The following is a 15980-nucleotide window of genomic DNA, read 5'->3' as shown; positions in this document are numbered from 1 at the left end:
GGAAGCCTGTGAAAAACAAAAAACAGTGTAAGAGGTTCTAAGCAACTCTCTCACATCCCCATTTACTTATTTTCCTTTTAGTTAACTCTGGCCTAGGAGTTTGTGCATCTTTGTATTAAATTGCAGCCGCTGTGTTCGATCATAACTTTGGAATGCAGTCTGTATACTCCGAAGGCCAAATGACGGACTCTTGCCAGTTGGGTATAAGTGCTCCTTTCCCTCTCTTCCTTTATTAATGGATGGAAGAGATTTTTTTCTCGGTGTTAACACATACACATACATAATCCTTAACATTAAAAGCATAAGAAATATCTAAAGTTCAGTTCCCCACCCTCAAGTCTCTCCCCCCCCCAAAAAGAATGTAGGATGCTTTGTATTGTTTCAGACTGTATTCTTAGTGTGAATTACCTCAATACTTATTGCTGGTGGTGCAGTGGGACACTTGTCTGCCAGCTAATTAGGAATCACTTAGATAAAATGTTGGAATATATTTTAAGGACAACTTTCTGCACTCCGAAGCCAACAGGAAACTCTCACTGATTTTTTAAAATAATCCTTGAGTCAGATGATCTAGACTCAGTTTGCTGATAAACTATATTGTATTTGTGGAACTTCTGCCATCACATGAGCTCTCAAAAGAACAGAGCAAGATCAATTTTCTCCTGCGCCAGCAAATAACTGTTGTGACCAATAAACACATAGCAACAGCCCAAGTTATATATTTCAAACTCCTACTGGTATCAATTGGAGACTTAAGCTGCAATTCTATCTGCAGTTTCCTGAGAATAAACCCCAGTGAAGACAGTGGGGCATGCATCTGAGTGAACATGCATAGAACTGTGCTGCTTATCACTCCCACTGAAACCAACAGGATTGATCAGAGCCTAGTTTTGACTGCACACAAACCTTATAGCCAGCAGCAAATTACAAAGCACCAAGCATAGGCAGAGTCCTATAAATTAATCACCGTTGTGAGTTTCTATACCAAATCACATTGATGCTTTATAAGGGCTTTTTGTAAACAATCAGTGAAAACATCCCCCAATTACCTTTAAACTAGGGTTTAAGCTTTTTTTATGAGGACCCCAATATTGTTGAGCTTTTTTTCAAAGGAAAACCCAGAAGTTTGTGCATCTTTGACAAACCCCAGAGTTGTTGTCAATGGCAGGTGTGTGAGTCCCAACATAATTCATGGGGAGAAGGGACAGTAGCAAGGCTGCAGCAGATACTAGACCACTATTTCATGACTTAAACAAAACCCACTGACTAAATCTGTACTGCGGTGGTGGGGAGGACACAATCTCTAAAGAATTAATAAGAATACCACATAACTCTAAATAAATATTCAGAAATAGTGCAGCATTGCTAAGGATGCTTTTGTATAGATGGTTAACCTCTCTCTCTCTCTCTCTCTCTCTCTCTCTCTCTCTCTCTCTCTCGTGTGTGTGTTGACATCCTGAAAAGGAGAGTGCACAGTCTTCAAAGAGCTAAAATCCAAAATTTCACAAAATGGCATGAGCTTGAGAGTGGAATGGTTGTGTTTCATGTCACTAATCAGGACTCCATCTGCACTATAGATTTAAAGCCGTCTCATACCACTTTAAACAGTCATAGCTTATCAGGGGAACTGTAATTTGTAAAGGGTGCTGAGAAAAGAGACTCCTACTCTCCTTGCAGAATAAAATATTATTTATTGAATTTATATACCCTTTTAAACAATCCCTCTGGAAATTGTACCTCTGGGAGGGGAATGATGGTATGAAGGCTTAGTGGTGCTGCAGTTGGGGCTGAGAAGGTGTACCAGCTCTCTTGCCAGTGCGTCCACCCAATCACAGTGTCCCCACAGCTCTGTCCAGGTAAGCGGCAGTGATTCCAGAGTCTGGAGGGTGGAGTTGCCCTAACTCACCACCCGCTTCTGGTTTCACTCCAGCTCCCATCAGCCTGACCATTGGCCACAGGGGCTGGGACAAAGGGGAGTTTGCAACATCTGAACGGCCCACAGGTACAGTAGCTAAAATGAGAACAGTCAACAAAGGCAGTGACCAGAACAATGTGTGTGTTATTCTGAATTTCCATTGTGTTAAACATCTTTCTTTCTTTCTCCCGTGTTTCAGGATTGATGGTAAGCCTTCTGGGACTACGGAATTGGAAGAGGATGAAGGCTTTAGCGATTGGTCCCAGAAACTTGAGCAGCGCAAGCAGAGATGGGCAGGGGAAGGAGTGCCGGAAGGAGAGCAGACATGTCAGGGCGACTGGAGAGAAGCCCAGCCGGTGGCACCTGCATGCTGTGAAGAAAGGTAGAGGTGCCTTTTTGTTGCTCCGAAAGAAGTGGCAAATTCTTACGCACAAACCAGAAGAACTGGTGTCAAACCAGAGACACCAGAAGAATTGTACCAATTCTGTGCAGGTGAACTTGGAAGTAAAGCCCACCAATTGAATGGGGCTTACTTCTAGGTAAGGGGATGTAGCCTGGCCACTCTCAGGACAAAACAATTTGATTTACTGCAAGCCATTTCCGTTATCAAGAAATTTTCCAGTCCAGGCAGATTTTTATTTGACATTCCTGCATTAGTTCCATTGAGTAAACACATGTATGGTGGGTTTATTGTTTGCTTTTAAAAATATATATGACTGGGGTATGTAGGCTGTTTCAGCTGGGAGAGAGAAAATATGGAACACCTGCAGCAGGACAGTGCAAAGGAAAGGAAAGGAAAGGGAGGGTGTGTCCTGAAAACCTTAATTAGGAAAACACATTTAGGTGAGATGACTCTGCTTTGCTTCCTGTTTTCCTGGAGGTTGAGGGAGAGCCACAGCTCCAGTGTGAGTAGACTTTTGATAGTAGGCCTTTTACCAGACTCTGGGTGGAATTTAGAGTGAAATCTTTCTCTCGTGTCCTTTAAAAGAGTTGCTTCAGACTCTGAAGTGCATTGTGAGGTTTCATTATATCTGTTGTAGGCAATATGTACTCTGAGAAGTTATTACTGCCTTAACACAGGGAGACTATAAATTCTTTGTAAAAGTCCTGGGAATTTGTTCTTTCTAACTGTTGGTTAGCTTTCCCCATTGGATTTTAGGATTGCTAGGATTATTGGGCCTTGGGGGAGTCCACAGAAGGATATACATAGAGATCTCCTACTTGTGAGTTGAGAGTAGGCTTCATATCACAGGGACTTCCCAAGAGTAGAATGCCAAATGGACTTGGGTGCTATTTGGTCACAAACAGGAGGTTGCTAACTCTGTAACTGACTTTTGGCATGTGCCTCTTAATGGCAGCTTAATGTGCTGACCTTAAGCTGGTTGCCTCAACTCAAAAAGGATATTGTGGAGCTGGAAAAGTCCATCACTGGCTACCAGCCACAGTGACTCTTTTGCCTCCACACGCAGAGGCAGTAATTCTTCTGAATGCCAGCTCCTGAAAACAAAAGGGGGGGGCGAGTGCTGTTTTGCTTAGATCCTGGTTGCAGGATCTCATAGGCATCTGGATGCCTACTGTGAGAATAGGATGCTGGACTAGATGGGTCATTGGCCTGATCCAGCAGGCCGCTATTATGTTCTTATGATGAGGCTTTTTCTGTCCTTTCAAAAGCTTCATTGTGTGCAAAGCTGCTGCCAGCTCTCATCTTACTTGGTTGGCAACCCTATACAAACACAATGTTGTTGGTTCTTCATTGGTTTGGGGTGGTGTTTAGGAACATGGCCCCACATTTTAACTAAATTATAAACCAGTGTGCACATTTTTATTTTCACTGCTATGGGGGTACCTTATAAGTAATGAATGCAATGCTCATCTTTATACAGCATTCGTCGACCCCCCGCTCTGCATGGAGATTCCCAGTACATCACAGATGCACCTGGGGCCTTCTGAATGGAAAGCAGGTCCTCTGCCACAGAGCTGTGGTCTCCCCACCCCTCAATTAATTAAAGTAGTGACTTTGGAATTAAAGTTATTGTGATTGGTGAGGTAAAACATGGAGGAGAATGGATGCTGCCTATATGACTACTGTGTATATGAAACATAGTGAGAGGTGCATGCCAAGAAAAGTGTGGAAATTCAGTTGCAATTTTGCTTAGCAATTTTGCATAGCAGAAAAGCAATGAGTAGCATGCTGAGAGGCACCTGGGGTGAGCAATGCTTTATAATTGATTATTTATAAGCATAGGGCCTATAGGTAAGCCTTGGGTACTTTTTACTGCCAACAGGACTAATGAAGAAGTGATGTTTTAATGGTTTACATTTCTAGCATTTGGTTTGTGGTTAATACCTGGTTCCAAATTCACATAAATGAAGATATGGATTTACCTTGTGTTCCATGTGAAATGCAGGGAGGGGTTGCCAGAGCTACAACCAGCATTTATTGGGTTAATTTGGAATGCCTGTCCACCTTCCATGCTCATACTTTGCACTGCTTTAGTAGGAACATCTGCTCTGCCTCAGAGCCCAGCAATGGAACTGTGTAAACACAACTTCTCGTGGTGCCTACACACATTCCCATATGTTTTTGGTATGGACATTGTGGGTCAGTGGAAGGTTAAATCAACTTCAGCTTGGCATTTACATCCAGGAGAGTCATAATATAGACAAGCGCCGCCATGTAATAGTGCTTCGGTTTAGAAGATGAAGAGGAAAGAGGTTTGAAGGAAAAGATACATGATGCTGAGGTTCTGTGGGGTTTTTCCTTGAGGGATTTTGAGTGCAACTGTGACCCAGAGGTCAAGCATCCACTCTCCCAGTACTGCTGCTGCCATCAAACTTGCAACCTGACATTGCTCCCCTGCCACCACCACAAAGCGTCACATGTCATTTCCCCCTTGTTTTTCATTGAAGGACTGCAAAGCAGGGGGTATCTTTGCTCTGAGATGTATTGCACATGTATCCTACCAGTAACATGAATAACTTCTGCTTCACCAGATTCTGGTTATTCTGAATGCCCTCATCTATTTTGCCCTGGGTTTTTCAGATATAGTAGTTCCTTGTTTTGAACAATATATCAGGAGCACCACTGGACTCGCTATCTTTACTTTTGATACAGGACAGTTTAGAACCTGGTAGAGTCAGCCTACTCAGTCTAACCATTAGGCAGAAGGAGACAATTGCACCAGGCAGCAATTTTTGGAGACTCTCAGTGACATTGTGTTTCACTTGCATTTGGCTGTCAAGGTGGCTTGGGCTAAATCTGGAATGTAGACTTCATTAACAGAATACAAGGCTCCCATATATGTGCTGTGCTGGGTGCTCCACAAAGCCTTTCCCCTATATATACTCTCCCATTCTGGCCCCTACTGCTGGGGAGTACTAAGGAAATGCAAACAAGTGTCTCACCATATTAATGGTTATGTGGCAGCTCATTGGCACAATGCCATATTTTGTTTTCCACATAGAAGTCAAATTGGTGGCATCATTTGAACTAGTAGACTTCCATTCCTGTGAATATTGTAACTCTGCCCATCTTAAAGATATTAAAAGCAGGTGCTTCGCTTTTAAAAGAAAAGGAAGTTAACTGATACCTTTGTCCTTTTCTCTTATCCTTTCCTCCCATTGCCAATTTTCAGTCCTAGGTCACCAAGGCGTTCCTATGAGGAAGAAGAAGGCAATCTGATGGAAGCAGAAGCCAAGCTAGGGCAGATTCACCTGGATCAGGAGTCTCCCATCTTCATCCGGTTTGCACCTGGGCCTTCAAACTTCCTCAAGTTTTCCTCTGGTTCCATCTCACAAGATCAGCCTGAAGAAGAAGCAGAGCTGGATCAGCAGCAAAAACTTAACGAAGATGTGGGTATCAGAGAAGAGAATGAGGATGTCAGAGAGGAGCTCCAAGATGTCGAAGAGGAGCCACAGCATGTCGCAGAAGAGAATCGGCATGAAGAAGAGAGAAAAATGCAAGAGGTCAGATGTGTTCTGTCATCATATGCCTACAAATTAGTAGGCTAAAAGCAAAACGGAGGCAACAGGACCACAAGGGAAATGGGCAAAATAAGGACATAAAGACAAAAATCTGCTTGGAAACTTTTGTTGGCCCTTAGTGTCTTGTAGCTGTACACACTACTGCTGTTGTCACTGCAAGTCATGGGAATGGGATGAGGTCAAATATGAAGTTCAATATTACCTTGAGAGAATGGGAAACTCATCTGAATATGACAAAAATAATTTCAACAGACACAAATGCAAAGTTACGCATTGAGGCAAAAAATAAAATAAAAATGAAATTCACAGATATAGGATGGGGGAATATCTGGTTAGGCACCAGGCCATGTGAAAAGGGTCTGAGGAGCACAGTTGACTACAACTGTTGTTGAATCAGCAGCATGATGTGCCTGCAAAAAAAAAGGGGGGGCTAATGTAATTTTAGGCTGCAATAATAGAACTGTAATATTGATATCCTGGGAAATTCTTCACTAGTCAGAGGTCATCGGTCTGGACTACTGTGTCCAGTTCTGCACTTGGAGAAGGGAGTAGGGCAACTGGAAGAGCAGAGAAGGTAGTTAGGGGTGTGGAAAACAACTCCTAGAAGAAATGTTGCACAAGCTCTTTTTGCTGAATTGCCACCAATTCTTTCTCTTCAGGAGAAGAAAAGGAGAAGGAATGAGGAGGAAGAGGCACCAGAAAAACGGCAAAGAACTCCAAGCACTTCCAGCCAAGAGGAAGAGTCTCAGCCTCCTTCAAGCCCTACGGTAAAGGTATGCATCATAATCCTTAGGTAGGAGGACACTGGAAATCCCAGTAAACAAAGGTTGGGTCTCTCCCCCCCCCCCAATTGGGGGGACTATACAGTGGTACCTCGGGTTACATACGCTTCAGGTTACATATGCCCCCACTTCCTTGGAATTGCATTAGCAAATAAATTGTTTTTTTAAAAATTGTCTGTGCTTGTGCATCTTTACAGTGGTACCTCAGGTTACATATGCTTCAGGTTACATATGCTTCAGGTTACAGACTCCGCTAACCCAGAAATAGTACCTTGGGTTAAGAACTTTGCTTCAGGATGAGAACAGAAATCGTGCTCCGGCCGCACGGCAGCAGTGGGAGGCCCCATTAGCTAAAGTGGTGCTACAGGTTAAGAACAGTTTCAGGTTAAGCATGGACCTCCAGAACGAATTAAGTACGTAACCAGAGGTACCACTGTACAATGACCTAGAAGAGCAGAAGGGTACAGAACTGTACAAATCAGGTGGGAGAAAGGCAGTCGTTACACTTTTTTCTTCTCTTTCCCAGCCTTAGCTTGGCATTTTGGGGTGGAAGCAGGAAGGTTGTATCTATCTTCTAGACCCCTGACTAAGCTGGTTTGTTGTCGTTTCTTATTTAGATTGTTGAAAGAACTGAATCCCTGAACCGCTCCATACAGAAAAGGTAACTTCTATCCGAGGATTGAATGTTCTTAAGTTATGCAATGTTGATGCTGTGTTTCACGGGTTAAAGGCAACTATGCTGAAAGTAATAATAATAATTTATTATTTATACCCCGCCCATCTGGCTGGGTTTCCCCAGCCACTCTGGGCGGCTCCCAACAGAATATTAAAAACACAATCAAACATCAAACATGAAATACTTCCCCAAACAGGATTGCCCGTTTTACTTACTTCCCATGTTACATGCTGCCTTTCAGAGCAAAGTCATTCCAATGTAGCTTCTATGAATAGTAAAATAAAAATATAAAAACAACCTAATTATATTTGCAAAATTAAAAGCAGCAGTTTAAAATGATATAAAACCCAAGCCGTTAAAAGTAGATTGAAATAAGTACAACAAATTGAGGTCCCTTTAAAAGCTAATAAATATGGGGCTGGTGGGGACATATTATTACTATCTGTAGATCAAACCTCCCAGGCATATTGGGCCACCACTGAAAAAGTCTGATCAGAAGTGCCCACAAATCTAATTAATCTTGATATTTGGCCTGCATGCAGGATCTCTGAGGGTGATCTTAAGGCCTAGGCAGGTTCAAGTGGGTGCTGTGGGGTCCTTCACAACACCTGGCCCCAAACCATTTATTCTTCTTGATACTGAGGGCAAAGAATTGGGCTGGTATCTCTTTCTTGGGCATAACACTTAAAACTTGCTCAGACTTGTGCTTCTTTATTCAGACAAAGAACTGAAACTTGGTTAGATATTTAGCCAAAAAAGACTGGCCACAAACCAGGATGTGCAACTAAAGTTTGTGCTAGACAAGGTTGAATACTGGTATAGTTCACATATCGCACTAAGCTAAATCATGTGCAGGTTCCTAGGGCGGAGATTATGGCCACTTTGCTCTTGCTGAGTAGTTCTGCTGCTGCTGCTGCACTGTGAGTTGGGAAGGCCGCTCCCTCCCAGGCTGATTCCACCAGGCCCAGGGGGCGGGGCCAGACTGACTCACCACTGCCACAGCCTAAGAGGCCGCACGAGGCACCGGAACACCACTGCTGCTGCTGTACTGTGAGTTGGGAAGGCCGCTCCCTCCCAGGCTGATTCCACCAGGCCCAGGGGGCGGGGCCTAGACTGACTCACCACTGCCACAGCTTAAGAGGCCTCATGAGGCACTGGGACACCATTGCTGCGGCTCCACCGTGGGGGTTGAGGAAGGCCGCTCCCTCCTGTAGGCACACTCCTCCAGGCCTAGGGGGCGGGGCCCACACTCGCCACCGCTACTGTTCTAAGGACACTGATGTTGCCGCGGCATATGCTTAATATGTTTTTATATATTTTAAAATGTTTTATAGGGGTTTTTATTTTTTATTTTGTCCCACCGTGAACGGTGGTTTTTATTGATGTATTTCTATTTTGTTCTGTTTTAGTTTGGTTTGGGGTTGGCTATTGAGTGGGGTGGGGATTTGTTGTGTTGGTACAATTGTTTTGGATTTGACTTGTTTCTATTCTGTAAATGGAGGTTGGTTTGAGGCTTGGGATTGCGACCGTAGTGGGGCGAGGGAGGTATGGCGGTGGGGGCAGATGTCATAGGCGAAGGGGATCGAGATATGGATATGCTCGTACCCCTTCCAATCTGCGCCCCATCCCGAGGGACGAAGGTAGGGTGAGCAAGGATTACTCACCTCCGTCACTGGTGTTGTGCAATGCCAGGTCTATAGGCAAAAAAACCGCCACCCTGCGAGACTTCTTCACCTCGCAGGGGGTTGACCTGGCTTGTGTGACGGAGACCTGGGTGCGCGAAGGGGTAACTGTTACCTTACGAGAGATGGCGCCCCCAGGTTTCTCTGTCCTCCACCAGTCGCGGACTGTGGGCCGGGGGGGAGGGGTGGCAATATTAATCCGGGAAAATTGTTCTTTCAGGGCTCTACCATCGCCATCGATCCCCGGCATTGAATGTGTTGGCCTAGTGTGGGGCTCCGAGGAGAGCTTGGCTGTCTGGCTGGTGTACCGGCCACCTAGCGCACCAGCAGCCACCCTGTCAGGCCTGCTGGAGGCGGTGGCCGGCTGGGCCTTGGAGTTCCCCAACCTATTGGTACTGGGGGACTTCAACATCCATGCTGATGCCACTCCCTCCTCACAGGCTCTGGACCTGGTGTCTTCCATGGCGACACTAGGGCTCTCCCAATTTGTTTCGGGCCCCACACATCAAGCAGGCCACACGCTGGATTTGATCTTTGGCGCCGGTATAGATGTGATCATGTCTCCCTCGATGAAGGTGCCATGGTCTGATCACTACGCTCTGAAAGCCAGGATTGACTTTCCACCCCCACCCTGCTTAGGTGGCGAGCCGATTTGGGCTCGCCCGCAGAGGCTGATGGACCCTGATAGATTCCGTCAAGCCTTGCGGGACCTTGCTCCCCCTGGCGACTCATTGACTGAGCTTGTTGAGGGCTGGAATACCCAGCTCCTGGCAGCCATCGATGAGATCGCACCTAAGCGCCCTCTGCGACCCCGCAGAAACCGGGCTCCCTGGTTTACCGAGGAGCTTCGGAAAATGAAGCGGGACCTCAGACGGCTAGAGCGAGTATGGCGGGGTGCCCGTGACGGAGCCTCAAGAACATCTTATAGGGTTTTTATGAAAACCTATGAGATGGCAGTGAAGGCCGCTAAGAAGTCTTACTTCTCGGCCTCCATTGCATCCGCTAGCTCTCGCCCAGCGCAACTATTTAGTATAATCCGGTCTTTAACGTCCCTTGAAGGACAGCCAAATTTAAATAACAATCTGACACACAGCTGTGAGGCATTTGCGAGCTTTTTTGTGGAGAAGGTCCTGTCGCTCCGCCATGACCTCCCTGCCAATTTGGATACAATAAAGGAACTGGAGGCCCCTCGACTGTCCTCGGGTCCAGTATTGGACCACTTTGACCAGATATCTCCAGCCGATGTGGACAGATTCCTCCAAGCTGGAAAGCCCACCACCTGTCCTCTTGACCCGTGCCCGTCATGGCTGATTAGAGCGTGTCCAGACGAGGTGCGGGGCCTCCTGGGGGATATCATCAATTTGTCCCTTGGCACCGGGATATTCCCAGGGGAACTGAAGGAGGCGGTGGTGCGTCCGCTCTTAAAGAAAACATCGTTAGATCCCTTAGATCTATCCAATTACCGCCCGGTCTCGAATCTTCCATTCTTGGGTAAGGTGATTGAGAGAGCGGTTGCTGAACAGCTTGGTAGGTTTCTGGATGAAACATCTGCTTTGGATCCATTCCAATCCGGCTTCCGTGCTGGTCATGGGACCGAGACGGCTCTGGTCGCCCTAACAGATGATCTCCGCAGGCAGCTGGATCGAGGCGGGTCGGGGCTGCTGATTCTTCTAGATCTGTCAGCAGCCTTTGACATGGTCGATCACGAACTCCTGGACCACCGCCTTGCCGACGTGGGGATCCAGGGCACAGTCCTTCAATGGCTGCGCTCGTTTCTCTCTGATCGGGGACAGAGGGTGGCGCTTGGGGGGGAATTGTCATCGCGTCACTCCTTGGTGTGTGGAGTGCCTCAGGGTGCCTCTCCCCGATGCTTTTTAACATCTTTATGCGCCCCCTCGCCCAGCTTGTCCGGAGTTTTGGGCTGGGCTGCCATCAGTATGCTGATGACACCCAACTCTATCTGTTGATGGATGGCCATCCTAACTCGGCCCCAGACACACTGACCAGATGTCTGGAAGCTGTGGCTGGATGGTTACGTGGGAGCCGGTTGAAGTTAAATCCTTCGAAGACAGAGGTCCTCTGGCTGGGGCGGGACGATATGGGATCGAGGAGGCAACTCCCATCTCTTGCGGGGGTGCAATTGGTGCCAGCACCGTCCGTTAAGAGTTTGGGTGTAATCTTCGATACCTCCCTTTCTATGGAGGCGCAGATTACAGCTATAACAAAGGCGGCATTTTTCCATCTCCGCCAAGCTAAGCAGTTGGCCCCTTATCTCTCTCGCCCTGACCTAGCCACTGTGATCCATGCGACGGTCACCTCCAGACTGGATTATTGTAACTCGCTCTACGTGGGGCTGCCCTTGAGACTGACCCAGAAACTCCAGCGGGTGCAGAATGCCGCAGCGAGACTCCTTACAGGGTCTTCGCCGCGGGATCACATTCATCCGGTGCTATACCAGCTGCACTGGCTCCCGGTGGAGTACAGGATCAGGTTTAAGGTGCTGGTTTTAACCTTTAAAGCCCTATACGGCCTAGGACCCTCGTACCTACGGGACCGCCTCTCCTGGTATGCCCCACAGAGAAACCTACGGTCTACAAATAATAACACCCTCAAGGTCCCAGGCCTCAGAGAGGTTAGGCTGGCCTCAACTAGAGCCAGGGCCTTCTCGGCTGCAGCTCCAACCTGGTGGAATGCTCTGTCACAAGAGACTAGGGCCCTGCGGGATCTGACATCTTTCCGCAGGGCCTGCAAGACAGAGTTGTTCCGCCAAGCTTTTGGTCAGGGCGCAGCCTGACTCCCTCCTCTGGCAACCTGCACAGAATTTTGTTTAATCGGTTGCCATCAATTTGATTTTAACTAATTTTTATAATGAAATATTTTTAGAATGTGTTATTATTTGACTGTTATTTGGTTGTTGTTAGCCGCCCTGAGCCCGGCTCAGCTGGGGAGGGCGGGATATAAATAAAATTTATTATTATTATTATTATTATTCTGCTCCTGCACTGAGCAGGTTAGTCTTGGTCATTTCGACCCAGACTAACCACAGACTGTAACCAAGATTTGTCCTATCGCTTATGGCTTGTCTGTGAGATCTATACTATAAGGAGAAACAAAACCATTCAGGAGGAGCAGAACAGCCTTGATCTCCTCTCTAGGAACCCACACATTCTCACTAAAGCAGAGTTTGGCTTGGTATGACGTGTGAGCCAGGCCACTATTTACCATGAACAAACCATGGTTAAACTTTGGTTCAGGCAATCTCCCCAGTCTTTCTGCTTGCACAATGACAAGCAGGTATTACTGGTGTCTCCTTTATACAAGTCCTCTGCAGGGGCAGAACTTATTAAGCAAGTTAAACCATGGTTTCCTTGAATTCTCAGGATCTTAACCCAGGGTTACTGCAACAAATCATGGTTAAGTATTTCCTTCAATTAGTTCCTATTGTATTCCAAAAATCACTGACAAGTGGGAAGATGGTGCTATGAACATGTTGGGCTGGATGAGCTTTGAAATGCCCAGGTTTGTGAGAAATCCTCTTTCCATTGGCCTCTTCTGTTCTCCTTCCAGTAACAGTGTGAAGAAGACACAGCCACCTCTTCCAGTTTCAAAGATTGATGACAAACTTGAGCAGTACACTCATGCCATTGAGGTAAGGTGAAGCTCCTTGACTCGGTTAATGAAGTTGTCCAAAACTTTGCTGAGGGTGCAGGCTGGTTTCCTTCCACTCCTGATTAAGTTAGGGAATGTGTTAATGGCTTTGAAGAACCTGCCTTGATTGGCTCTAAATGGATGGTAAGCTGGTTAGGTACTTCTGCTGTTGCACATAATAGGATTCAGATTCTGGCATGTCTTTGCAGATGCCATGTTTTCTGTGGCAAGCAAAGTCCTATGTGTGATGCTGTGCATGTGCTACTATATTGGTGTAGGCTAGGAATCAGCATGTGAAGGTGCCTACTCTGCCCTCCTATCCAGTTATCACATGTGTGGGTTGCAGCTGACTTTTGTTGGGCCTAATGAGATACTTTCTTGTTACAATGCTCTGTTGCGCGTCTACTGTAGGATGGGAAACCTGTGGTGCATGAGATTATGTAGAATTACATAACCGTCCTGCAGCCAAGCTGGTGCCAGATGTATTGCTCTGCTTTCTTTTGGATCACAAAGTCTGAGCAGCCCAGGACCTCCATACATACTGCTCAGCCTTGCACCTTGGGGAGGTTACTTTGGTGCTACTAATGTAGCAGTTTGACTTCACCCCTGGTGGCGCACTCCATTGTCCTTTGAGACAGACAACATCAACCCTAACCATTGGCCGTGGAGACTGAGTCTGCCTATTCCTGCCTTGCTGGCTACAGATTTTCCACCCTTGTCTTACCATCCATAGTATAGTTTGGCTGGCTGGTTTGGGTGTGTGTTTTCATTATGTGAGTCTCTGAAATGAAGGCAGTGTCTGCACTAGAGGTGTTTAGGAGCTGCCCTGCACCCTGCCTGCCTGTCCAACCATCAGCAGGAGCTCTGTTGGCACAAAGTGGTTGTGCATTGCAATTCCTGTCTTTGAGAGGAACACATCCACCTTCCATTAGAGCTTACTTAAGCAGGAGCATCACTGTGATGCAGATTCTGCCTCATGTAGGTACCTGGAGATGAGAGTCAATTGGATGTAAGAGCTGTTCGACAGTGGAATTTGCTGCCAAGGAGTGTGGTGGAGTCTCCTTCTTTGGAGGTCTTTAAGCAGAGGCTTGACAACCATATGTCAGGAGTGCTCTGAAGGTGTTTCCTGCTTGGCAGGGGGTTAGACTTGATGGCCCTTGTGGTCTCTTCCAACTCTACGATTCTATGGTTCTGTGTTTAGAAAGAGCCCGATACACGATTGTAAAAGAGGTGAATTAGTTCAGAGTAAGAAGCTCTTTCAAATTTACCTATGTCACTTCCAGACGTCCATCAAGTCTCCGAAGCCAGTGCGTCAGCTTTCCATTGACCTGCCTTCCACTAGTGCTGCGGTGGCAAGCACGAAAAGCCTCTGGGAGACGGGGGAAGTGGCTCAAACTTCTGTGAAGACAACCCCCTGTAAGGTAGGGCTTCTGTTGTGCTTTGTGTTTAAAGAGCCTACTGTTGGTAAAGGTTGATGCTGTTATAGAAAAAATGAAAATGCACCTTATTGCAGGAAGCATTTACATGGACATGCACTCAATCAAATGGGGTCAGAATATAGGGCTCCCATACTGATACATTGCATAAAAGTTCTGTCGTTCTAGTAAAGCCTCTTGCATGGAGGTGCCTGTGGTAAATGTTGACACCTAGGTTGTTATACAGGCTCCCAGTACACTTCGGAGCACAATTCAAAGTGTTGGTGCTGACCTTTAAAGCCCTAAATGTCTTTGGCCCAGTGTACCTGAAGGAGCGTCTCCACCCCCATTGTTCAGCGCAGACAGAAGTCTAGCTCTGAGGGCCTTCTGGCAGTTCCCTCACTGCAAGAAGTGAATTTATGGGGAACCAGGCAAAGGGCCTTCTCGGTAGTGGTGCCCACCCTGTGGAATGCCCTCCCGTCAGATGTGAAACCAGTAAGCAACTACACAACTTTAAGAAGACATCTGAAGGCATCCCTGTATCAGGAAATGTTTAATGTTTGACATTTGCTGTGTTTTTATTATGCTGGAAGCTGCCCAGAGTGTCTGGTGCAACCCAGTCAGATGGGTGGGGTATAAATAAAAGCACCATCATCATTATCAAATGAGCTGGAAGATAAGCAGCTCAAAATCCTACCACTGTGTCCATGCTTTTTCTAGGACATTGTGGCTGGAGACATTGTGAATAAGAGAAGCCTGTGGGAGCAGAAAGAGAGCCTAAGGACAGATGAAAATGTCAAGGTGAGAGATCCACTTGTTTTTGGAGATACTCAGGGTTTAAACTGGTGAAGAGAATCTTGGGGGCAACCTGGAGCCTGCGTGGCTGCTCCTTTGGAAAGGCATTGCTTATTCATATGGCGCTATACTAAATGTTGAATTTACTTTTAATATTGCTTCTTGCAAATTGTGGGGAAGCAGTGCCTCAGCAGCATGAAAGGGCTCTAGCAGGGAAGTACTCTGGAATAATCACCTATAAATGGAAACATGTATGGCGTCTTTAACACCTTTGGGTCGCTAACAGTTCAAGTGCTCTTTCAGGGCTCTTACTTAACACTACTTTTTGACATGAGCTCATCCGTGGCAGGATGACCATCTGTGTACAGTTTCACTTCTCCTATAACTTGCTTTTTTACAATAAAAACCCCCTTACTCCCTCCTCGGGTGTAAAAGGAGAAGTGGAATAACTGGATGAAAGTCAGACCACTTTGAAAATACTGAAAGTTGGATAAGCACGCAAAACACTTGGAAAGCAGGTGGTGTGGGAAGAGGAGTAAGTACTTTAGCCTCTGAAGCTTCTTCCGTTTCCTCCCCTCACATTTAGCTTCCTCAGAAGCTTCCTGGCAAGAAGTACAAGTACGTGGCAACAGGGCACGGCCAATACAAAAAGGTCTTGATAGAAGATGGGGCAACCGAAAAATAGCCTGCTTTGGCACCAAAAACACAGGTAGGTACAATGGGCCACGCAACAGATTAACTACTAGTGATTTTTTCCCTCAGTGCTTGAAAGACTACCTTGCGTGCAATACTTTAGTAATTTTCACATAATTTACCGTTGCCATATTACAGGTGGCGAGTGAAGCAGAGCAATATGGGGGTGTGTGTTGTAAGTGACCCCTTTGTACTTCAAACTCACTCACTTTACTGGTTCTCATCCAATCTGAAACTGACTTGTGTACACACAGCTGCTTGTGTACCATTCTTAAGTGACTCTGTCTTGAGCCACAGTGACATTATCTCTTCTGCATGTAGGGAGAAGGATTTCTCTGGTAGCGGTGGAAAGCATTATGTCTCTCGGGCAGCAATGCCATGACATTTATT

General features: G+C 46.3%; 1 protein-coding gene across 2 annotated transcripts in view; it reads left to right on the top strand.

Moving 5' to 3' along the window:
• LSP1 (lymphocyte specific protein 1) overlaps positions 1 to 15640 on the top strand; it is a 67035-nt gene extending 51395 nt beyond the window's left edge. For both annotated transcript variants that reach the window (XM_081205339.1, XM_081205340.1), the window contains exons 3-10: positions 2115 to 2297; positions 5551 to 5881; positions 6559 to 6672; positions 7299 to 7342; positions 12607 to 12688; positions 13971 to 14108; positions 14823 to 14903; positions 15484 to 15640. In XM_081205339.1, coding sequence (XP_081061465.1) covers positions 2115 to 2297; positions 5551 to 5881; positions 6559 to 6672; positions 7299 to 7342; positions 12607 to 12688; positions 13971 to 14108; positions 14823 to 14903; positions 15484 to 15582 — 1072 coding nt within the window. In that variant the 3' untranslated portion in view covers positions 15583 to 15640. The remainder of the gene's footprint in view (positions 1 to 2114; positions 2298 to 5550; positions 5882 to 6558; positions 6673 to 7298; positions 7343 to 12606; positions 12689 to 13970; positions 14109 to 14822; positions 14904 to 15483) is intronic.
• Positions 15641 to 15980: the final 340 nt, after the last annotated feature.

Source organism: Podarcis bocagei (genome assembly GCF_964188305.1).
Source record: "Podarcis bocagei genome assembly, chromosome: 1".
Classification (NCBI taxonomy): Eukaryota; Metazoa; Chordata; class Lepidosauria; order Squamata; family Lacertidae; genus Podarcis; species Podarcis bocagei.
This window is presented reverse-complemented; position numbering and strand designations above follow the sequence as displayed.